This window comes from Gymnodraco acuticeps, unplaced genomic scaffold (genome assembly GCF_902827175.1).
Source record: "Gymnodraco acuticeps unplaced genomic scaffold, fGymAcu1.1, whole genome shotgun sequence".
Taxonomy (NCBI): Eukaryota; Metazoa; Chordata; class Actinopteri; order Perciformes; family Bathydraconidae; genus Gymnodraco; species Gymnodraco acuticeps.
In genome coordinates, this window is record NW_022992250.1 from 5,763,845 (window position 1) to 5,787,033 (window position 23,189).

At 38.5% G+C, this 23,189-nt stretch overlaps 2 protein-coding genes and 1 long non-coding RNA gene across 6 annotated transcripts; 1 reads left to right on the plus strand and 2 right to left on the minus strand.

Annotated features, from left to right (window-relative positions):
• Window positions 1-2,811: 2,811 nt before the first annotated feature.
• On the minus strand, window positions 2,812-5,660 carry crcp (calcitonin gene-related peptide-receptor component protein). The gene is made up of 6 exons (XM_034206497.1): window positions 5,580-5,660; window positions 4,468-4,504; window positions 4,262-4,360; window positions 4,055-4,149; window positions 3,869-3,926; window positions 2,812-3,463 (listed from the first exon to the last, which is right to left on the minus strand). The coding sequence occupies exons 1-6, from the start codon at window positions 5,585-5,587 to the stop codon at window positions 3,317-3,319; spliced, it is 444 nt and encodes a 147-aa protein (XP_034062388.1). The 5' UTR covers window positions 5,588-5,660; the 3' UTR covers window positions 2,812-3,316.
• A 4,912-nt stretch (window positions 5,661-10,572) lies between these two features.
• LOC117540189 lies at window positions 10,573-11,150 on the plus strand. The gene is made up of 3 exons (XR_004568126.1): window positions 10,573-10,606; window positions 10,764-10,820; window positions 11,026-11,150. It is a non-coding gene; the product is annotated as an uncharacterized LOC117540189 (long non-coding RNA).
• A 5,005-nt stretch (window positions 11,151-16,155) lies between these two features.
• Window positions 16,156-22,600, minus strand: LOC117540210 (protein FAM111A-like). Of its 4 annotated transcripts, none has more exons than XM_034206781.1 (7): window positions 22,277-22,600; window positions 20,439-20,552; window positions 20,066-20,128; window positions 19,097-19,153; window positions 18,836-18,895; window positions 18,391-18,489; window positions 16,156-18,306 (listed from the first exon to the last, which is right to left on the minus strand). In XM_034206781.1, exons 2-7 carry the CDS (start codon window positions 20,499-20,501, stop codon window positions 16,411-16,413), a joined length of 2,238 nt encoding a protein of 745 aa, XP_034062672.1. In that variant the 5' UTR covers window positions 20,502-20,552; window positions 22,277-22,600; the 3' UTR covers window positions 16,156-16,410. The 4 variants fall into 4 exon arrangements, with proteins under 4 accessions (XP_034062672.1, XP_034062671.1, XP_034062675.1 ...); XM_034206780.1 differs by having other exon boundaries at window positions 20,439-20,556; XM_034206784.1 differs by having other exon boundaries at window positions 16,157-18,306; window positions 18,836-18,892; window positions 22,277-22,599.
• Between the last annotated feature and the right edge of the window lie 589 nt (window positions 22,601-23,189).

Sequence of the window (23,189 nt, forward strand, 5' to 3'; positions counted from 1 at the left end):
GTGTGACATGGAACTTTATGATACATTGCGACCACTGTGGAGGACCAACTGTGATTAAATTGCATTGGCTATCAAAGGACAATACATAAAACATAAAATGACCAAAGATGTTCATTAATACGTAATGAGATACATCAATAATCAATGATATGTTCTTATAATATAGAGTATTGGGCTGAAAATGTGTGCAATATTATGTTCTTAAGTAAATAATTGCATGACTTTCCCCTTGGTGTGATGGCTTAGCAAATGTTAATAAAACCTCTTAGCTTATGTCAAGCTGGTTTTGCAATATGGAGTTGATAGACACACCCAAGTCAACACCAAGTGAATTGCACATAGCCGTTGTTATTTGAATAACACACACGATTAAAAAAAAAACCTAACAGGGTTTTGATGGGACAGAAATGTGATGATAGGCACATTTTTAACCCCTTTTTTGTAATCTCATGCTATATTATTACCTGACATATATTCATCACACACACATGAGTGACTATGGTGTGTGGTTCAGAGATGCATATTACAAATCAACAAATGCCAGTACACATTTAGTAAACTGGGAGCTTTATGATACTTTTGGCTCTTTAAGTCAGTAGCTTGTTTGACTGAAAAGTAGCAAACATTCAATTATCTCCAACTGCAACAAAATCTTGTATTTCTAATAATTTCTAATATATAGTAGGCATTGAATACATGCTTATAAGAGCTCTGCACAAAATGGTTCCTTTAAGAAATGCCTTCAATGTGACCTGGAGGTGGAAAGAACACATTTTCAATTCATAAAGATATGAGATAAGAAAAAACAAAACTATACAAATACAATGTTATTTCACTGCAGCACCTGCTTTTCCTCACACATTGTCTAAGTAAGATTGAGGACTGCATCAGAATTTGAAATAGGTCCCATGAAATGTTTGTGTAATTTAGAAGCTCTAGGCATGAGTATATTGCTTTGTTTATGTGTGAATACGAGGATTGCTAGGTAGGTATAAGATAGGTCACTATAGTTTATAACCTCTGTACTGTTCAGACAGGGGGGCGATGGATGAGCTGGTGTTCCTCATCCGATGGTAGGGTTCACTTTGGGTTCCTGAATGGGCTGGTACAAAATATGAGCACGACTTTAACTTTTTCTTGGCATCTTGCCTCAGCGAGGTGCTAAAAGAGCACAGGAAACTGATGTGATACACCAACAGGAAGCTCATAACAGAAAGGTGCAAGAGTCTAACCAGCACATCCTTCCTGGTCTGGTTCAGTGCTTCTCAAAGTGTGGTCCGCGGACCACCGGTGGTTCGTGAGCGCCCCCTAGTGGTCCGTGAGTATATTGGTAAAATTTCACATTTGAAATAAATAAATCAATTTAAGTTTCCGCACTCTCGTGGGAATATCTCCGCAATGGAGCGAGCTTAAGTTTCATGATATTTTGTCGGGACGGGTGGCGCAGTGGTCTGTGCATCCGATCATCAGATCAAGGGGGGTGCTGGGGGAACTCCAGTTTGAAACCCGCTCCTGCCGCCACTGCGTCAGGCCGTTGCGTCCTTGGGCAAGACACTTCACTCGGATTTGCTCCTGTGGGTATTGTCCACAGTACATGTATAATACTAATGTGTACTTGTAAAAGCGCCTCGATGACCTCGAGGCGTGAAGATGGACGGTGTGGCGCAGTGCGCTGTGCGCTGTGCAATGATCATCAGATCAAGGGGTGAAACCCGCCGCTGCTGCGTCTGTAAAGCCGGTGTGTCCTTGGGCAAGACACTTCACCTGAACTTGCTCCTGTGGGTATTGTCCACAGTATCTGACCATTGCATGTATGTGTATGTGTAATGTGTGTATATGTAAAGCGCTTCGAGTCATTGAAAAAGCGCTATAATAAATGTAAGGAATTATTATTATTATGATATAGCCCAGATAAATACCTTCATCACACATGTGGCCACTTGTTTGTACCATTTTCAGGCGATTTGTAAAAAACGATGTGTTTTTGGATATTTGTGGAGTTAGGTGGTCCGCGAGTGTTTTTTTATTGGTTAAGTGGTCCTTGGTATGACAAAGTTTGAGAAACACTGCTCTACTAGGCTACATCAAAACATCCATAATAATATCAGTTTGTGGGTCTATATATGACTCGGCAGTTAATATCTTTGAATCACTGTGAAAAATGATTTGTCGGGAATAAAATGCCCATAATATTTGTTCGATATGATTAATTTTTGAATATAGACAATCTCCTAAAATGTGTTAAGAAACCTCAATAACCAATGGGTTGCTTTTCTACAAAACATTGAAGATGAAACCATCCTTACTCTGACTGTGAAGTGGGTTTCAGGTTATAGTCCTTATTTAGCACAATTACAGTTTGTCATGTTGCACCACGTTTCCTTTTTTTATATGCCTTAAAAAATCCCTATTTCTCTTGAAATAAAACCACGTTGTACATTTTACACATATATAATCTGTTCAATATTTTATATGTAATATTCCATATATTTTTGAATATATATATTTGTATATATAATATCTACATGTATATTTTCTATTTTATTTCTATTCTTGTTTATTTGTAGTTTTGTTTTATTGCAAAATGCCTTGTCTTTTATGCTGATGCAACAAAAACAATTTCCCAAATTGGGATCAATAAAGTACCATCTTATCTTATCTTATATTCAACATTAACATCAGAACATGGTGTGATGTTAACTCGCTTGCTTGCCAACCATGCCGTGTGATAAAAACCTTTAGACACATTTCAGCTGTTTACAGAATGAAAATATGTTTAGAAAAAGATAACAAGAAGAAAATAGAACTATCGCCCATGGTCGAAAAAACTTTTTATTACTAATAATACTGTCTGAACTTATGTTAGGGCTGTGCCAAAGTTGAATTGCATTACTGACTAATAATACAGCTTGGGAAATCATACAACAGCCAAAAAATGCAGAAAACTGGTGACTAACCTTGAGTCAGAAACCCAAAATACATAATAGCAGAGTGTCTCTGCATAAACATTACCTGAAGTGAAATACAAATTAGACCAGTCAGGTGCAAAACAACACTTCTGTGACTCACTGTCCAAAGACTGTACTTACAAAAAAGTGTGAATGTTGGATCTGCATGAAACAATATTCTTCCATTCCTTAAGTGGCTCACCTTAATATGAATCATTTAATTAGACATTTAAGTGTAATAAGCCAGGCTGCAATTGTGTCACCCTTAAGAAGGCATGTTGTTCAGTTCAAACTGGGATAAAAGCGGTACATGTAGAAGTCCAGTTCTAGCCATCCCACCGGTTCTCTTCCTGTGGGGCGTTCTTGTGTCAGGACTGTTGAACAGCCTCCTCCATCTCTGCGTCTGCTGGAGCTGCGTTCTCCTGCTCCGGGTCGCCAGGTAGGACGTCTGCGACCGTGTGGATGAGCTCCTCGATCTGCTCCTCTGATAACCGCTCCTCACTCTCTTCCACCATCTGAACACAAACAGAAAGTTAAGTGTTTGATATTACACATTTTCAAAGGCTATGTAACCCTTAACTTCAGCTGATTTGATTTGTGTCTATATTGGGCTGTTTTAAATGATTTTCATAACCTCAAGTAAAAACATTATTTTAAACACATATTTTTTTCAGCAGATAAGGTTTTTTAGTTGTCATGGAGTGGTAGAAATGGACAAGAAGTGCTGTTCACTTATTCGTGGTCATGACAGAATGTGTTTTTGATTTTTATCAAGCAATACTTGTTAGTAAGATCAGTTTATTGTTTCTACAACACTAAATGTGTAAGAATCATGGAAACGGACACCAGAGTGAAAAAAAGATAGAGGATGGTAGAGCAACCTGTAATATTAATTGGTGAAAATGAAGTTAAACACTCACTAGCTGAATTTCCACCGCTGTCTGTGGTCGTTGGTTCAATAGCTGCAGCTTTTCTGCCCTGATTTGAGAAAATGTCAGTGAGTATATAGTGTTCTGAACAGTTCATACATACAGTACATTATGTGTTTATATAGGTTACATTTGAACTGAATCTTATAAATCGTGCATCTTTCAGATCTCACTGACTTGGTGAGTTTGTGGGGCTTCATGGTGGTGAGGAACTCTTTGACGATCTCTGGATTCTGCCGGCTGCAGGGCGTCTTTGACAGGTACTTCAGCGTCTGTGTGCACATTTAGAGGAAACTGTCGGCATGGCATGCTGTTTCAAAAGTGTGAAAGTGAAACATCAAGCAGGTTTAAGTGAGTTGAGAGAAGTTCAGGATGTGTGCCGACCTCATACATGATGGTGTTGAGGTTCTGTTGCCCAGCACTGTTTTTGTTCTTCACGGTGTCTTTCCTCTTTTCCTTCAGGTCTGTCAGGAGTTTGAACACCTAAAAAAATGCACAGATCGACAAAGCGATACTCAATTATTTGATTTTATTGAAAGTAAACGGGAAAAATATTTAAAACGTTTCAGAAGTGAGACATAATACATTACCTCATAATTACTGAGCATAGCAGCGTTAGCGTTTTTACTGAAAAAAAAAAAAGTTTAATTAAAGAGGTTTATTTTTTACCTTTGTGAAACTTTTACATAAAACAATAATCTAAGCTTTAAGGTTTTTGGAGATTTAAAACAGATCTCAGTCTTCATCTCGTCACTAAATGGAGAAAGTGAGCTGTGACAGAAAGCTCAGAAAGTTGGATGGTAGACTTTGAGCTCAGATCATTCTGGTAAACATTAGAAAACTAATGAAGGTTAAATAAACAGGGAGTTGGGACCATGGTTGGGACACACACGGTAAAACAAAGAAGGCAAGGTGCACTTAAAAAATGTGATAGCTTGTTTAGTTTTATTAAACAAATTGTTGGGTCTATTTAATAGAGTACATTTGGTGTTAAGGCAAAAATACTTGAATGTTCATAATCATTATTTTCATTATCAATTTTAATTATTCAACTTTCTTTAATTCAGTAGTTAATTGTTAAGATTTTTAAACGTTAGAACAACTACACTCATTACAATTTCAGAAAGGGGACAAAGTGGCATCCAATGAAGTGTACAAAACCTTGAATCTTTTTAAAATGTGTATGACACCAATTGACTCCTGAATTAACTTCTGTGCTTTCTCACATTGGTCACAATCCCTTACTTAGATTTGTGTATTCAGTCCTTTCAATGATAGCAAAAATAATAAACCCATCCAAGTTGTACAGCCATTTTTAACCAAGTGAAAATTATGGATTATTTAAATATTAAGTTAACGTGTACTGCTACGTACGATTGCTCTGGTGTTGCCTGAATCAGATTGTAACGTTACTAATGTTTTAGCTTATTTATTCACCTTAAGAGATTATCTAACTGTATTTTTATTTTGAAGTTAACAATCTCCTGTTTTTAGATTGACATAAGAGTGGCTTGAAAATATGTTTAAAAAACGGTTCAGTCTCTTTCCTTCAGCTCTATCAATAAATCAACCGGAAACTGAGACAAAGACTTCGCTGTTGTTCCTTAAACTCGGCTTCTGTTGAAATAAGCAATACATAGCTAGCAATCAGCTAAACACACTGTTAAAAAAAAGACTTTTAAATAAATAAAAACATTCTTACACTTCCATTTTGCCAGGCACTCAGCGTTGGTCCGTTTAAAAAACGCGACCGTGTAGAAACTGCCATCCAGGTCAAACGTTCCGCACAGCATCATGCTGGCTTTAGTGTTGCACATTTTTTCTTAAATATACCAAAGAAAAATAATAAATGTCATATTTGTATAAGCCCTCTATTACCTTGCTTTGGCATTTACTTAGTTGTACTTATTCCTATTCTTTGGCTACATTATTAAAGATAAAGATAACATTATGCACTACTCTGATACATCTCAGGTGCAAATGTTTATTTACTGTACATCATTTATTTTTTGATAGATTTAGTTGCTCTGCAAATGCAGAATACAAATACAAAAAAATCTATAATGAACTGACATTATGATGTATTTAATTAATTAAGCTCCAATATCTCCAGTAGATCCAATACAAGTTTGTCCTGTGCTGCTTTCTCATTGTAATACAGGATGTGTGATAAGAAAAAATGTGGGTTATCCTTTAATACAGACTCTAATGAAGACATGGCCAACTTTGTGGGAGTAAACGGATATCCAAATGTAAAATAAAGCATACATTTATCAAAATATATCCCTGATATATCCAGAAGCACAAACCAACAGGATTTATGGAGGAAGAGAGACCAATAGTCTTGTCCATCAAATGCAAAAAAGTGTTGAATAATAAATCTTTGATGCACAAAGCAAAAAATAGATCCTTTAATTTAGGACAACCATTCACAAATAAAAAAACGATCAAAATCAAATTTATATGATATCACTTTATTGAATATAGAAAATCATCACCATTATTCATCCTTCCATCTTCTTGATCATTATTCATGCATTAAACATTTTGTCTACACAATTGTACTATTTTCAATATTGTACTAAATATTTTTTAAATGTTATACATTACCAATAAACGAGAGATTTAATGAACATTTAAAATGTTATATTTTCTTAAAAAAAACCTAAAGACATAAAAAGGTACAAAATAGATCTTTGAGGCTGAAAACAATATTTGATTTTTTAAACAATCTGATCATTTATTTTCAACATTTCTGAATGGTGACCAACTGAACGTTTAAATCAGTGCTCTCTGGTGGACAAACTAAGCAATGTTTTTTCCTAGAAATACTTCATCTTTGGCATTTTTTCTTATTCATTATTAAATTAACGTAAGTGAGCAGTGTGGATGCATTCATAATGATATGGCTGAGCAGTCACTCCAGCCCAGGTGTCCAACACTCCTAATGATTCATTCCTCAAAACAAGAAATGGGTCTTAATGTCAAAGAGTGGGGTCCCAACTCAAAACCCTCTACCAACATCCAATGCAGCTCAGATCAATCCCTTTATGAACATTCAAAATTGCCTCCGATAGTTTACCTCTTTAAATCTGAGCAACCCGGCAACCTTCTGCCCCCAAAGAGTATTTAAAACAGATCATCTCAACTCAATACACATACTATTAACAGACTGCTTTAAGAATCGCACTCGGTACAAAATACAGTGGGGCAAAAAAGTATTTAGTCAGCCACCAATTGTGCAAGTTCTCCCACTTAAAAAGATGAGAGGCCTGTAATTTCCATCCTAGGTACACTTCAACTATGAGAGACAGAATGGGGGGAAATAATCCAGGAAATCACATTGTAGGATTTTTAATGAATTAATTGGTAAATTCCTCTGTAAAATAAGTATTTGGTCACCTACAAACAAACAAGATTTCTGGCTTTCACAGACCTGTAACTTCTTCTTTAAGAGCCTCCTCTGTCCTCCACTTGTTAACTGTATTAATGGCACCTGTTTGAACTCGTTATCAGTATAAAAGACCAGTGTTGTGCTAGTTACTGAAAACCAGTAACTAGTTACCATTACTAGTTACTTCATTTCAAAAGTAACTCAGTTACTTAAACCCAAAAAGTAATGCGTTACTGTGAAAAGTAACGTTTTAGTTAGTTGAAAAAAGGTCTCCCATTAATGCCCTTATGTTATAGCCTTCCTTTCAGTATTGTCATTGCATTGGAGAATAATACAATATGTTGATCAACTTGACATGCATTATATGCAATCTGGATTGCATCGATATTAGCTGGCTTTCCATTTTTGTATATTCTTTCTCCAGGTAGTTGGAACAAGTTTTCCGTCCCATATGCCGTGTGCCGCCCGGACATGGTATCATGCTAACTAGCTCCCTGAAAGCGGGTGACTCCACTGTAGCAATAGCCTGCATGTGTTCTACAACATACCGTGCAATGGCTTTATCGACTTTTCCTGGCTAGCAGTCCCTCGGTTACAATCCAGCCGCTGTTGCTTACGTAGGTGGAGGTGGAGTGGCGTCGGCTGAGTCTCTGTGGTCTTAGCTACTAGCTTCGTCCCAGCATGTTGTTTTTGCATTTGTTTTAAGAGATTTGAATTACTGGTTTGGGCAGTAGATAAGATATTTGACCCGCCAGGACACAACTTACATTTAACAGAAACTTTCTTTTCTTTGTGCTCGACAAAAGTGAAATAGTGAGAATATCTCCAGGTGGAGAAACTAGACTTGAGCTCCGCCGCCGCCATGATAGTCTTGTTAGTAAACAACACAAACACGCCCACAGCTCGTCTCCGCATGTGACACAGGAAGTATCTAAGTACATTTACTCAAGTACTTAAGTACAGTTCTCATCTCTGTTCGCCTGGCTGTTGACTATATAAAAAAAAATAACGGAGTAACGCACCATGTAGTAACGGTAACTGAGTTACTGAATGTAAAAAATAATGCGTTAGAGTACTAGTTACTGTCGAAAATAACGGCGTTACTCTCAACGGCGTTACTCCCAACACTGTAAAAGACACCTGTCCACAACCTCAAACAGTCACACTCCAAACTCCACTATGGCCAAGACCAAAGAGCTGTCAAAGGACACCAGAAACAAAATTGTAGACCTGCACCAGGCTGGGAAGACTGAATCTGCAATAGGTAAGCAGCTTGGTGTGAAGAAATCAACTGTGGGAGCAATTATTAGAAAATGGAAGACATACAAGACCACTGATAATCTCCCTCGATCTGGGGCTCCACGCAAGATCTCACCCCGTGAGGTCAAAATTATCACAAGAACGGTGAGCAAAAATCCCAGAACCACACGGGGGGACCTAGTCAATGACCTGCAGAGAGCTGGGACCAAAGTAACAAAGGCTACCATCAGTAACACACTACGCCGTCAGGGACTCAAATCCTGCAGTGCCAGACGTGTCCCCCTGCTTAAGCCAGTACATGTCCAGGCCCGTCTGAAGTTGGCTAGAGAGCATTTAGATGATCCAGAAGAGGATTGGGAGAATGTCATATGGTCAGATGAAACCAAAATAGAACTTTTGGTAAAAACTCAACTAGACGTGTTTGGAGGAGAAAGAATGCTGAGTTGCATCCAAAGAACACCATACCTACTGTGAAACATGGGGGTGGAAACATCATGCTTTGGGGCTGTTTTTCTGCAAAGGGACCAGGACGACTGATCCGTGTAAAGGAAAGAATGAATGGGGCCATGTATCGTGAGATTTTGAGTGACAACCTCCTTCCATCAGCAAGGGCATTGAAGATGAAACGTGGCTGGGTCTTTCAGCATGACAATGATCCCAAACACACCGCCCGGGCAACGAAATAGTGGCTTCGTAAGAAGCATTTCAAGGTCCTGGAGTGGCCTAGCCAGTCTCCAGATCTCAACCCCATAGAAAATCTTTGGAGGGAGTTAAAAGTCTGTGTTGCCCAGCGACAGCCCCAAAACATCACTGCTCTAGAGGAGATCTGCATGGAAGAATGGGCCAAAGTACCAGCAACAGTGTGTGAAAACCTTGTGAAGACTTACAGAAAACGTTTGACCTCTGTCATTGCCAACAAAGGGTATATAACAAAGTATTGAGATGAACTTTTGTTATTGACCAAATACTTATTTTCCACCATAATTTGCAAATAAATTATTTAAAAATCAGACAATGTGATTTTCTGGATTTTTTAATTTATTTATTTTTTTCTCATTTTGTCTCCCATAGTTGAGGTATACCTAGGATGAAACTTACAGGCCTCTCTCATCTTTTTAAGTGGGAGAACTTGCACAATTGGTGGCTGACTAAATACTTTTTTGCCCCAATGTAGATAGTATAGAGAACTATTGTTCTTGTCTCACACATCTTGCATTTTAATTCAACTTTTGACACCCAAATTCTTTGTAACAGCAGTTCATTTGATATTAGCAACCCATGATAATAGGTGTATCCCTTTAGAACAGGGGTTCTCAAAGTGCGGCCCGCGGCGGGCCAATGGCGGCCCTCGGAAAGGTTTCTGGCGGCCCGCGATAGTTAATGTGACACGCTGAAATGCATGCGTTATATTTTAATCCTCCATGGTTGTATCTAGTAAGAATTAGAATGGAATTTAAGAATGGTAAAACTGCGCCCCCTGGGTTGTCATTCCTAAATTATGAATGACAGCTTGTGGAAAGTTTGCTAGACTACTGGTTGCATGGCAACTAGGCATCTCACGAGTTGCGGTAATTGGTTAGTACAATAAAGAAAGGATTTGTTTTGGAATTATTTTGTGTTGCGTTTTTTCTTGGGCGGCCCTCAATCCAATATTGGGTACCTAAATTGGCCCTCACTCATCAAAACTTTGAGAACCCCTGCCTTAGAACATGATACTAATAACATTTGTGTGCATTATCTCAATAAAGACAGACAACCAGAATGGGAGACGCAGTCTACCTCCTAATTTACAACCTGTTGCAGAGGTTTGTCTTATTTCTTTCTATATCTTTTTTGCCATTTTAAAGTTATAGATAGTAAATACAGAGCTCTATTGTACATCATTCGTCTTGCATTGAAATGTATCGTTTGAAGCCAAAATTCTTTGAAACAACTGTTTATTTATTATTATCATGTAATAATATGTTTATTCCCTAATACACACATTAATACAATTCCTATCCATTATCTCCATGAAGACAGACAACCAGAATGGGGGAAACATTCAACCCTCTGATTTACAACCTGTTGCAGAGGTTGGTCATATTGTATTCAGTATTTTTGATGGTATTTTAAAGTTTTTATAGAATCTATGCTATCTATAATATAGATAGTATACACAGGAATCTATTGCTCATGTCTTACACGTCTTACATTTTTATTTAACTTTTGATGTCCATTATTTTCATGTAGACACACAACAAAAGTGTGGGAAGCAGCCAACCCTCTGATTTACAACCTGTTCCAGAGGTTTGTCTTATTATTTTTCTATGTCTTTTTTTTGCCATTTAATGTTATAGATAGTAAACAAACACTAAGATCTATTACATTTTGATATAACTTTTGATGCACAAATTCTTTGTTACAACAGTTTATTTTATATTAGCAGAACATGATAATAGGTTTATACATTAATACGCTATTGATAAGCTTTCTGTCCATTATTTCCAAGAAGACAGCCAACCAAAACGGGGAAAGCAGTCAACCTCCTGATTTAAAACCTGTTGCAGAGGTTTGTCATATGTCTTTCTGTTTCTGTGTTGGCATATTACAGTTATAGATAGTATACATAGAGACCTATTTGACATGTATTACACATCTTACTTTTTAATTCAACATTTGACACACAGATGCTTTGTAACAACAGTTTTTTTTTTTTAGCAGCATGTGACAAAAGGTTTATTCCTTAATGCATGCTATTAATAACATTTCTGTCCATTATCTCCATGAAGACAGACAACCAGAAAGGGGGAAACAATCAACCCTCTGATTTGTCATATTTTGTTAGTGTATGTTTTCATTTCACTTCTGCCACTTTTTTGTTTATTTGTTGTCCACCATAATTTGCAAATAAATTCTTTAAAAATCAGACAGTGATTTTCTGGATTTCTTTTTCTTCTCATTTTGTCTCTCATAGTTGAGGTATACCTAGGATGAAAATTACAGGCCTCATCTTTTTAAGTGGGAGAACTTGCACAATCGGTGGCTGACTAAATACTTTTTTGCCCCACTGTATATAGTACAAATAAAATATCCACAAAAACAAGTGGCGACAACATGTGGTAAAATTGGAGAAACCATATTTACCTTTATCGTTAAAATGATATTTGTGACTTAAAAGTACTCTAAGGGAACTTAAGATAACACAAACCTCAGACAAGGCCGTTTCAATAAGTAAAGAATGTGTATATCCCATTGTGATTAGGGATCGACCAATATGGCTTTTTCAAGGCCGATACCGATTAGTAATCAAGGAGACCGATAACCTATATTTGGAACAGATATACATTTACAGTAAAATCCGAAAATCTTGGTGTCAAAATGTACAACTACTTTGAAATGCCTTTTTATGTTTAATGAACTTTTCAACATCTTAAAACTGGTTTCCTCTCTGTGACCCCGAGTAAAAGTAAATGAAGTAAAAATAAAATTAAAACTTATTCTGAACTTCTGATATTTGAGTCTCATTTAGTAGTCCCAATTCAGCAGCACCAGATTGTGGTGCAGATTCAGAAAGCAGAGTTGCTGCGAGGCTCCACTAGCAGCCGTCACAATCCCAGTCGTCCCAGCGCGTCACAGTAAGCTTGTTTGAGACGAGCTGCGGCTCGCCTCGAAAGTAGACGAGAATAGCCGATTGCAGCCGGGGGAGGTCTCAAAAAGCTTGCCTGAAGTCGGCTTCTTCTTCTCTCTGTTTTTTGGGGGATTGCAAACAACTTTAAGGTGCATACCGCCACCTCCGGAGTCTGCTTGACTCGGTTTGCATTTATAAAGAATGCACAAATGTGTTTAATCGTTAATGTCAGATATGTACTAAGTAAATAAATGTGTTCCTGCTCAAGATTAGATTCAACTTTATTGTTATTGCACAGATTACAGGTACTGAGACAACGAAATGCAGTTTAGCTTCTAACCAGGAGTGCAAAAAGCAGTAAAGTGAAAAGTAATGTACACAATCTACAGAATAAAATATAGAATGAATTGAATGATGAACAAACAGTGAGGGGTATGAATACACTAGATATACACAGCAGCCTGTGAGCAGTATGAACAGTGTGTATAAATATGCTAAGATATATACAGTATGAAAACGGTAAGCAGTGCAAGTATAGTATAAAATATCAGGGTTGCCAACTTTGGGTACCTGGCTGGAGTGAGATTTTGATATCATGGGTTTAATTACACATATGCGCACTAAATGACTGCTATCGTATCAGTAGCGGGACCTTAGCATATATATAGGATATATATACAAATACACAATATTGGACACAGACTATAAAGGGCACAACGTTTCATTTACTAATGAAAGTCAAACACATGTTTGTTTCCACTGTTTTATTGTGTGCCTGTTGCGATAAGCAATTAATTGACTTATCGTACGATAAATAAAAATGAACTCGATACATTGCCATTTATTATCGTTATGTCAGTGGTCTAAAATGGTCATACAACGGTGCCGACAATATTATCGTTTATCGCAATAATTTCCGGGAAAATGTATCCAACAAAATGAATTATCGTGAGAGGCCTATACATGAAACACACAAAAAAAAATCTACAGACTTAATCCAAACTGCCAAATATATTAATTAACACACTCATATACTCTTTGACTCTATTTTGGCCTAGTAGAACAATAAGCAGCAGACTTTTACTTTTTTATCATTTCTACTGGATCTTAGATCTGCGCATGCACAATGCGGGTCGGGGATTGACCAACTGGCTCCCACTGCTCTGCTAACGTTGTTAAGAGTGGTGGGGGCGGGGAGGGAGCGGATCGACAGCTTGAGCAGCTGTCAACTCAACATTGTAAATAACCAACCAAAAACGATCGCTGATTCATCTTGTTTTTGGCGTGAGAATAGTTTGGGCAGCGTGAGATTGAGAGTGAAAGCGTGTGTCACACGCCAGATGCGTGAGAGTTGGCAACCCTGAAATATATAGATATTAATTTCATGATAAACACTGTGGAACAATGATGAAAAATGTGAATGGAAGTGGCGACGTAAAGGCTGCTACACACCAACCTGAGACCAAAGAACGCATACCGAAGGCGTCCCGACTTTTACGTCCGCTACGTCGCCTGCGCTGCCCGCCTACGAACACACCGCAAATACTTCAGTCGACGAGTGGCAATAACTGTCCTTACCAGCAGGCAGCGGTAGTGTGTATTAGTCATTTAAAAAAGAGGCAACAGCCAATCAGAGTGATTTCTTTGGCCGATTCGTGGAATAGGCCGCGGGAGGTGTGAAAATGTGCCGTAAAGCAACGACGGTGCGGGACACACCAACCTGAGTAGGGCGCCGCGAATGCCTGACTACATCTGACTCCCAAAATCGGGTAGGTGTGTCAGGGGCTTAAAACTGACACAAAACAACAAAAAACCTTTGCCGAGCCAATGGAGAGTTTCATCACCAGCACGGGGTAAAAACCACCAATGAACGCTCAGCTCGATATACCAGCGAGTCGTTTCCCATCAAGCATTTAGCTTCCGCAGCCCGTGGAGAGAAACTGCGCCGCCTCGCTCTCAAGGCTGCCGGCGTCTTTGTCCAGCGAGATTTCAACGTCTCATGTAGGCGAGCCTCCAGAGCAAGTCGGACAAAATTACTAACCATCATGCAACGCACTAGCAAGACGGCGATCGCAATTGCGCAGGTCTGCGTCGGTCTCGCTCATCTCAAACAAGCCTAGGTTCTCCGCTGCGAGACGCTACCCAACCCTCCCCCCCTGGTCCCTTTGTATCTGGGAAACTGATATAATTGGATCATAAGATCGTGGTGTTTTTGCAACTTCAGCATAGGGGATTGGGATGTTTATTGAACTTCGGCTTTCAACTGATTTACCTTTGAAACACCGTTCACTGCTGCTGCTTGCCCCTGTCTGTGTCTGCGTTCTTCGCACCTGCCTGTAATCTGAGAAGGTCCAGCCTCTCTGGCTGGCTGTAGCCCGGAAAATATTCAGTGTTGATTGACACTTCAGTAATAGCCTATCAGATAGCGAGTTGAATCGGCAATTTGATTAAAAAAAAGGCCGATACTGATAATCTGTCAAATGCGGAATATCGGCCTCGATAATCGGTCGACCCCTAATTTGTATACACTCCAAATTTCTACGGGTTCTTCCACAGACCATGATACGGTATTTGTTGCATAATCCTTCTTAAAGACAAATAAACAATAACACAAAAACATAACCTGTTTGGCGAGGGACTGTACAGCAAGTTGTTTGAGATCTTTATCTCAATCTCTCTTTTTTTGCACACAACTTGAACCGTTTGCACTGAATCATTGGTCAGCTGGGTTACTGTCGGTGTCGCTCAATCAATTTCAAATGTCCATTGTAGGGTTGAACGATATACCATGTCATGGCGATAACCGCGGTATGCGCATGCGCGGTATTCACACCGCAGGGACGTGCGGTTTTATTCATAAAAAAAAAAAAAATGCTAACGCACTTTAGCACAGAATTCAAAATAAAGATACCCTTATTACTTATCGACACTGCACATACAATATATCCGATTAAAGCTGAGACTCCACAGATTATTTAAGTATAGTATCTAAGCGATCCGATCTCGCAACAGGGGAAGCAAACACAGACATCACAACACGTACCTTTTACGGGAGATCGTCTCACCGTAGCTGTCAATCTGATCAAAAGACGTGTTCAATGGCATTAAACCTAGAAAGAAAAAACGCGGCTGAATCAGTTGATCCATAGGTTGATAATGCATCTGTGGCTTTGAAGCAATTGTTTATAATCCATAATTCCATTTTTATGGAAAAATCGGAGCACAAAAGTTAGCCGCTAATGGTAGCCACCAGAGTGTATGCAGCTTCCGGTTTTGGCTATGCGTCACTCTCACTCCTTATTTGTTCATGGGTTGGTGTGTGTAGAACTTCCCCTGCATGCACAGCAAACCACCAATCACAATCATTCTGTATCAAGATTGATGCAAAACAAGTGATATTTGACCTTTTTAGACCGATTTAGCACACAAAAACCCCTCTTTTGGGGCCATTTGGGTAGATTTTCCATATCTCTGGCCCACCTCGCTGGATTTTGACATGTGACATCTCTTCTGACCGTCAGAGCCAATGGAATCGAGGGGAAATCACACAGTCCTTATTTGGTAATGTGTGTGTGTGAGACTTCCGCATAGCCGAGATCGGAAGCAGCAGCCACTCTAGTGGCTACCATTAGCAGCTAACTTTTGCTCTGCGATATTTACATAAAAATGGAATTATGGATTATAAATTAAATCATTTTTTTATACAGAGACGTTAAAAACCTATGGATTAACCGATTCAGCCGCGTTTTTTCTTTCTCGTTTTAATGCCATTGAACACGTCTTTTGATCAGATTGACAGCTACGGTGAGACATCTCCCCTAGAAGCTACGTAAAGGTACGTGTTGTGATGTCTGTGTTTGCTTCCCCTGTCCGAGTTCAGATCACTCAGTGATGATACTATATACCTAAATAATCTGTGGAACCTCAGCTTTAATCGGATATCTTGTATGTGTAGCTACGATAAGTAATAAGGGTACTTTTATCTTGAGTTCTGTGCCAATGTCCGTTAGCATTTTTCTATCAGGGGTAATTTAGATGCTTCTTATGAGACTTGTGTTTTGTTTTGGTAAAAATGGTTTGTATACTCAGTTAGCTGAGATTATTTCTGTTAATCTGGTATAACACATTAATAGGTTCTTAAATATTACGATCCCCTGAGACACTGTCGTGAAAAAAAAGTAAAGTACCCGCCGGGACTTTGGGGTTTAACAGGTTAAAAAAACCGCAATATATACCGCAGGGGTCAGTTTTTTTCAATACCGTGCAACCCTAGTCCATTGGGACAGGTTCATCCATCTGAGAGAAGAACTCAAAGAACTTCTTCAAACCCTCGTCATTACAGATCAGTGGGTCGTTGACTCTGTTTTTAAATGCGATGATATTTCTGCCCTCAACCAGGTTCTTCAAATTGCTCATCACCCTTTGCTGATCAGCATGATCACAATCCAGGTATTCCTTCAAAACATCGAACCTGTTGCTTTGCACCATTTGGATAACAATACGTTCCATAATATCGGACAAAGGATAGCCAAACTCTATGACACTCTGGATTTCATCCTTTCCATTAGGGTATTCATACCCGCCTGAATGCATTGCAACAACATTGCAGTGTTCGTCAAAGACAGGAGAGCCAGATGAACCATAATAAAAACAAGACTCGTATAGTAGAGTCTTTGGCTGTTGTCTGATATCTTCTTTCACACCATCAAATAACTGGTGAGTAACCAACTGAATGGGCATTTGACTGTATTCTGCCTGATGCCTCTCCACAACCTGATTTAGGCCTTCTCTTGGAACAATCAAGCATGGATCTATCTTTTTCACTGCATCCATAGGATGCCCGATGATGCAGATTCCACCCTTTTGTGGAAGGAACCTGAAGTGTTTTAACAGAACATCAGGCAACTCCTGGTCAGCACAGAGCCTCAACAAAGCCCAGTCATACATATGCCCTGAAACATCACAACCAAACTCAAAGCCAACAACGTCCTCCTCCACTGCTGCTCCTGGATCCACCTGGCCAAGACTTTCATAAGAGAAGTGGACAGTGACTTTCTCAGTCAGCTGCCTTTCACTCTCATTATAAATGCCCTTAATTACATGGCCATTTGTGAGGACAAACTTGCCAAACAGGAGGAAGCCACTTCCCCCTGATCTACCATTTATTCTCACATGGCAAACCGAATTACTCAGATCCATCAGTTTTTTCAGTGTTTTCACTTCGTTGCATGTCTGCACGTTTTTTCCATAATCTACACGGAAGAGTCTCTGGATCCGAGAAAGTGGAGTTTGCTTCTGAGTTTTCTTCCCTTTAACCGAATGTTTGAACTCTGCAAGTAGGCGACCCTTCATCTCCTTTGAATTCGGTATCTCACGTAACGTGCTTCCTGTTGCCATGTTACCATTTAGCGTTGGTTTCTGGTTTGGTGTGTTTTCATTCAGGGAGTCATTTGTGGTAGACTGCTTTGGAGGAGCTTGGTCTCCACTGGGATCAATGATCCGAGGTTCATTTTGCATGTCATCAAGTTCAAGACTCTCAGGCTGACTTTCTGGTGGATTCTTCCTATTGAGGAGTATGATCTTAAAACTTTTACCATCAAGATCGTCCACCAGGCTGGACATTTCAGTGATTACCTCAGAGCTTGTGTGAGAGAGCACACAGTTCTTTGTGAACACAATATCCAGTAAACGACTATCTCTTCTCAGAGCTTGCTTCACCTTTTCATCTTTGTACGCATACACAGTTATTTCCGGAATTTTTGTCAGTGTGCTGTTTGTCATGATATTAACCACATCTTTACCTCCCTTAGTCAGTAAATGAAACATCACAAGCTCGCCAGACCGCCGCTTTCTTTTGCGTTGAACAGAGCCACTAACCGGTTGCTTGGCATTTTGAACAGCTTTAGCTTTAACAGCTTTAACATACTTAACAGTCAGTCGTTCATTGTTCTTAATTAAGCAGCATGGGAAGTGGGAACTGATGGCTTTTCCATTTTTCATAATAACCAGCTCTTTGTTTAGGTTATTTTCTGAGATGTCTCTAAATTGTGAACTTCTTTTGAGCACGTCCTCAACAGTACCCGCTTTATTGCAGGAGAGCGTTATCGCTTTGTTGTCACCACTCAAGATCCACTCGAAATTATGGGTTCCATGTGTCTCTTCTCCCTACGAGTGAAACACAATGATTACTCATTTGATTTAATAACAATTACATTATATCTTTTTCTATAAAAAAAAAGAAGGTTTAACCTGTCTATCCAAAGGGTTGCTTGAGGTTGGAGACGATCCCTGCCGACTTTGGGCGAGAGGTGACGTACTCCCACTAGACGATGGCAGTTCCTCACGGGGCTGACACATGAGGGACGGACAACAAATAAACAACAAAGTGGCAGAAGTGAAATGAAAACATACACTAACAAAATATGACAAATCAGAGGGTTGACTGTTTCCCCCTTTCTGGTTGTCTGTCTTCATGGAGATAATGGACAGAAATGTTATTAATAGCATGCATTAAGGAATAAACCTTTTGGCACATGCTATTAAAATATATATAAAAAAACTGTTGTTACAAAGCATCTGTGTGTCAAATGTTGAATTAAAAAGTAAGGTGTGTAATCCATGTCAAATAGGTCTCTATGTATACTATCTATAACTGTAATATGCCAACACAGAAACAGAAAGACATATGACAAACCTCTGCAACAGGTTTTAAATCAGGAGGTTGACTGCTTTCCCCGTTTTGGTTGGCTGTCTTCTTGGAAATAATGGACAGAAAGGTTATCAATAGCGTATTAATGTATAAACCTATTATCATGTTCTGCTAATATAAAATAAACTGTTGCAACAAAGAATATGTGCATCAAAAGTTAAATCAAAATGTAATAGATCTTAGTGTTTGTTTACTATCTATAACATTAAATGGCAAAAAAAGACATAGAAAAATAATAAGACAAACCTCTGGAACAGGTTGTAAATCAGAGGGTTGGCTGCTTCCCACACTTTTGTTGTGTGTCTACATGGAAATAATGGACATCAAAAGTTAAATCAAAATGTAAGTCGTGAGCAATAGATTCCTGTGTATACTATCTATATAATAGATGGCATAGATTCTATAAAAACTGCAACAGCGGTAATTAAAGTTTCAAAGTCTCAAAATGCTACAACTACTGTCACAAACTGGATGAATGTGAAGTATTTTGTTAAAGGAGGATGAAAGCGTAATTAAGGAGCACTATTGGAGTGACTTTGATGGTTATTGGACTCAGGATTAATTCATTTGGATTGCCGCTGTATGAAGAAATTAAAGGACGGCGCAAGTGGAAACAATTCACAAAGGGATTAAACTGTTTTAAAACACATGCTCAAAGTAAGCCAGATTTTGCCGATGTGTTTATGTGGATTCAAAAGTCGTAAATAATCTACAAAATGGAGGAGACCGATCTGATCGGAGCAACTGTGACAAATAATCCAACTGAAACCGGCATGGACAATGACTATGTTTTTAAAATTATACATTTCTGTCTTTTTATGCCTATAATAGCTACTAACTTGAATTTGTATTCAAATTAATTAATCAATTATTTTTTATATTTTATTGTAATGTAGAGACAAGGCTTTTAGTGACAATCATGTATTGCGTTACAATTATATGTAAATAAATTAAAAAAATCTAAATATGATATTTGGCCTCAAATCATCTGAGGCCTGGCGCCCCCCCTGCGATCTTTGGCGCCCCCCAGGTTGGGAACCACTGTTCTAAGGGATACACCTATTATCATGGGTTGCTCATATCAAATGAACTGCTGTTACAAAGAATTTGGGTGCCAAAAGTTGAATTAAAATGCAAGAAGTGTGAGACAAGAACAATATACTATCTATAGGACTTTTAAAGGCCAACAAAGATACAGAATAAAATATGACAAACCTCTGCAACAGATTGTAAATCGGAAGGCTCGCTGCGTCTCCCATTCTGGCTTGCTGGTTTTCTCTAGAGATCACAGACAGAAAAGTTATTCATTGTAAAGTATTAAGTGTTGTATACTTCACAAGAGATCTCTCCCACTTCTACAAATTCTGTTTGTCGGTTTCGTTAATTCTCTGTACTAATATTGAATTAGTAGAATAAAGATTTTTTTTTAAAGAAAAGACACAAAGCTAAATTAAACTTAGTAACCCATATAAATCAGTAATCTAACATCTCAAAATCCTGTATTCAAATGTTTATGATTATAAATAACATATATATTATATTATAAAGAAAGTAATGTACATTTCAATTAACAGGAGAAAATTGGTACCGTTAAAAATCCGTCCATTGGTCCCACTCCCTTTTTTGCCAGCTTCAACTTCTTCGGACCCATTTTGTAATGTGTCGAGCACAAATGTAACAATGGCAAATATAAGGTGATCTTCTTTCTTTAGGAAAAGGCAAATACATTGTATTAATGCAAATTACTTACAGTACACATGAGGTCAATTTAGTGTGCTCATATTAACATGGAGTTTATTGTGATCCAATTCAATAAAAGCACAACAACAAAAAGGCCAAATGTAAGGTGGCCATAGCCCTCATCATGCACATTGGGGTGTATAATATCACAAGCAATCAATACTACAGTAATTGATGTTTGTCAGTACTGTGTTGAATTCAATCAATATTAATGTCATCAATGTCTGTGTAGAATATTGAGCAGACACATTGTTTCTGCATTTCTATATTGTTTCTACATTTCCTATAATTCATGTATGGGCTAGTCCAGAGGTGTAACAAGTACTCAGATCTGTAAAAGTAGCAATACTACACTGTACAAATAATACTATGTTACAAGTAACAGTTCTGCATTCAAATGTGTACCCAAGTAAAGTACAAAAGTATTGGCATCAAAATATACTTCAAGCACAAAAAGTACTAATTTTCCAGTATGGCCCATATCAAGTTTTTAATTTTTTTAAATTTAAATGATGTCTTATACATTTATCCTAGTAGCTAGTAGTAACTACTAGAAGTAGAAGTACCTCAAATGTGTAAATACCGTAAGTAGCCAACAGTATGTGAGTAAATTCTGCACACTGCTAGGCTAGCCGCTAGCGAACTGCGACAAGTTTAGTAATGTTTGCTTACAAGACTCAATAAGGACCATACTAGTGATGGCAGTTTGACACTGAAGCTTCGAACGGAGCTTCAACCCTGGACTTCCTATTCCATAGAAGCAGTGCTTCGAAGCTTGCTTCAAATCACGTGACATATGACGTCCGAAGCAGCAACTGCTTCATTTCCTGAATGAATCACTTGACTGGTTCACGGTCCATTCACGCGATTCAATGCACTGCCTCGTCTCGATTCTGACAGGTTGAAACAGTTTCAAACTTGAGTGCTTCAACACTTTATGACCGCTCTAAACAATGCACAATGTGTGGGTTGTTGTCGTAGTTTGCGTTGTTGCTGTTGAGTTGTTGTTGGTATTGCATTTGATATCATTATAGAGCAAGCCAGGAAGAAAGATAGGTCGTTCTGGCTCGGGAAACACTTCGAAATGTGGAGAAGTTGTGAACAAAAAGACAATTATCAGTAATATAAAAACTGTTAAATATTTCAAGCAATAGATAGCCCAGTGGGTACAGCCGGCGGCCCGAATGCGGCGATGTCCTCCGCGCAGCTGGTTCAAAACCCGGAATGGACGTATTTTAATCATTGCTTTTCAACTTTAATAACTGATAAAAGGCCCTCTCCGCCCAAAAACATGTCTAGCACTCTCTAGTCTCTTCTCAATAACCCAATACACACAATTATCAATCTTTAATTGCAAATAGAACATGATATTCAGTCTTAGTGTGTGTGTGTGTGTGTGTGTGTGTGTGTGTGTGTGTGTGTGTGTGTGTGTGTGTGTGTGTGTGTGTGTGTGTGTGCATCGAATATTTTTCAAGGCAAATATACGTTAAACCCACTGCAGCCTTGCACTTCGCCAGGAGAGGTCGCTGTAACTGAAGCTTCGAGAAATGAACCTATTTCCGACACAATTGTCCAAGTGGTTCGACGCTTCATTCAAAGCTTCATTTTGCCATCACTAGACCATACCTGCTTCTTCTTTAGTTGTTACAGAGCGCTTAAAAGGTTTTTTTTAATAATTGAACTTACCAAAACGTCAAACAAACGGCCACTGAGCAAGCATCGGTCGATGTTTTCCGGAGAGATTGTGGTGTGTCTTCTTCTCCTTTTCCTCCCATCTAGAATTTGTTATTGCCGCTAAAAAATGGTTGCGGTGACGTCACTAAAGAGGCGTAACGGTGGGCGAGAGAAACAGGACTTTCTTAGGACCGTGAGTCTTTTCCGGTCTTTTCCCAAGTCCTTAATATTTGTCTTTAACATCTTTCCATCACCCAATTACGTTTTTCACTGAAGTAAAGGAACAGTAATACAATCAAATTGACAATTCCGCCGCAACAGGGTTCTCCCCTCTTCTTTGAGCGAGCAAAAGAGAACTGACTTTTTTTCACAACTTTATTGAGACAACGTGTAAAACATCGTGTGAAATCAAATGCTTTTTTGGCATGTACACAAAATGTACGGCAGTAATGCTTTTCTTCAGTCCCAGGCTACTCCAACACTGCAACATAAATATAATTAAGACATCAAGTATTACATTAAATAAAAAAAGTGCAAGATGATGAAACAGAAATGGAAATAAAATAGTGCAAGTGAGTGCAGAAATAACTAAAGTAGGCTACATGTCAAATAGTATGTGATTTTTGTTGTCTGTGGCCTACATTCAGATGTAGTCTTGTTTTTATAGGGTGAAGATATGATCAAGGATAAACACTTACACATATCTCATTTGGTTTGTATGTCCACAAGACCGAAATAAAGACTCCACAAAAGGTAAAACGCAGGCTACATCTATGTCATTCTTGTTTTCCCCTTATTTGTGTTCTTAGGATGCAATGATAGATAGTTTCCCAAAAATTAAGAGGCATCACTTCCTCATACCAGTTGTTGTCACCCAACTTGATCAAATACAGACAACAAAATGACATATGAACAATTGCAAATA

Excerpts from the sequence above, each read along its gene's own strand:
- LOC117540210 (XM_034206781.1), bottom strand. The coding sequence starts at position 20,501 with ATGGGTCCGAAGAAGTTGAAGCTGGCAAAAAAGGGAGTGGGACCAATG. Across the intron at positions 18,896-19,096 it reads ATTTACAACCTGTTCCAGAG|AAGACAGCCAACCAAAACGG; the intron begins GTTTGTCTTATT and ends ATTATTTCCAAG. Across the intron at positions 18,490-18,835 it reads ATTTAAAACCTGTTGCAGAG|CCCCGTGAGGAACTGCCATC; the intron begins GTTTGTCATATG and ends CTCATGTGTCAG.
- crcp (XM_034206497.1), bottom strand. Across the intron at positions 4,361-4,467 it reads CTATGCTCAGTAATTATGAG|GTGTTCAAACTCCTGACAGA; the intron begins GTAATGTATTAT and ends GCATTTTTTTAG. Across the intron at positions 4,150-4,261 it reads TCAACACCATCATGTATGAG|ACGCTGAAGTACCTGTCAAA; the intron begins GTCGGCACACAT and ends ATGTGCACACAG.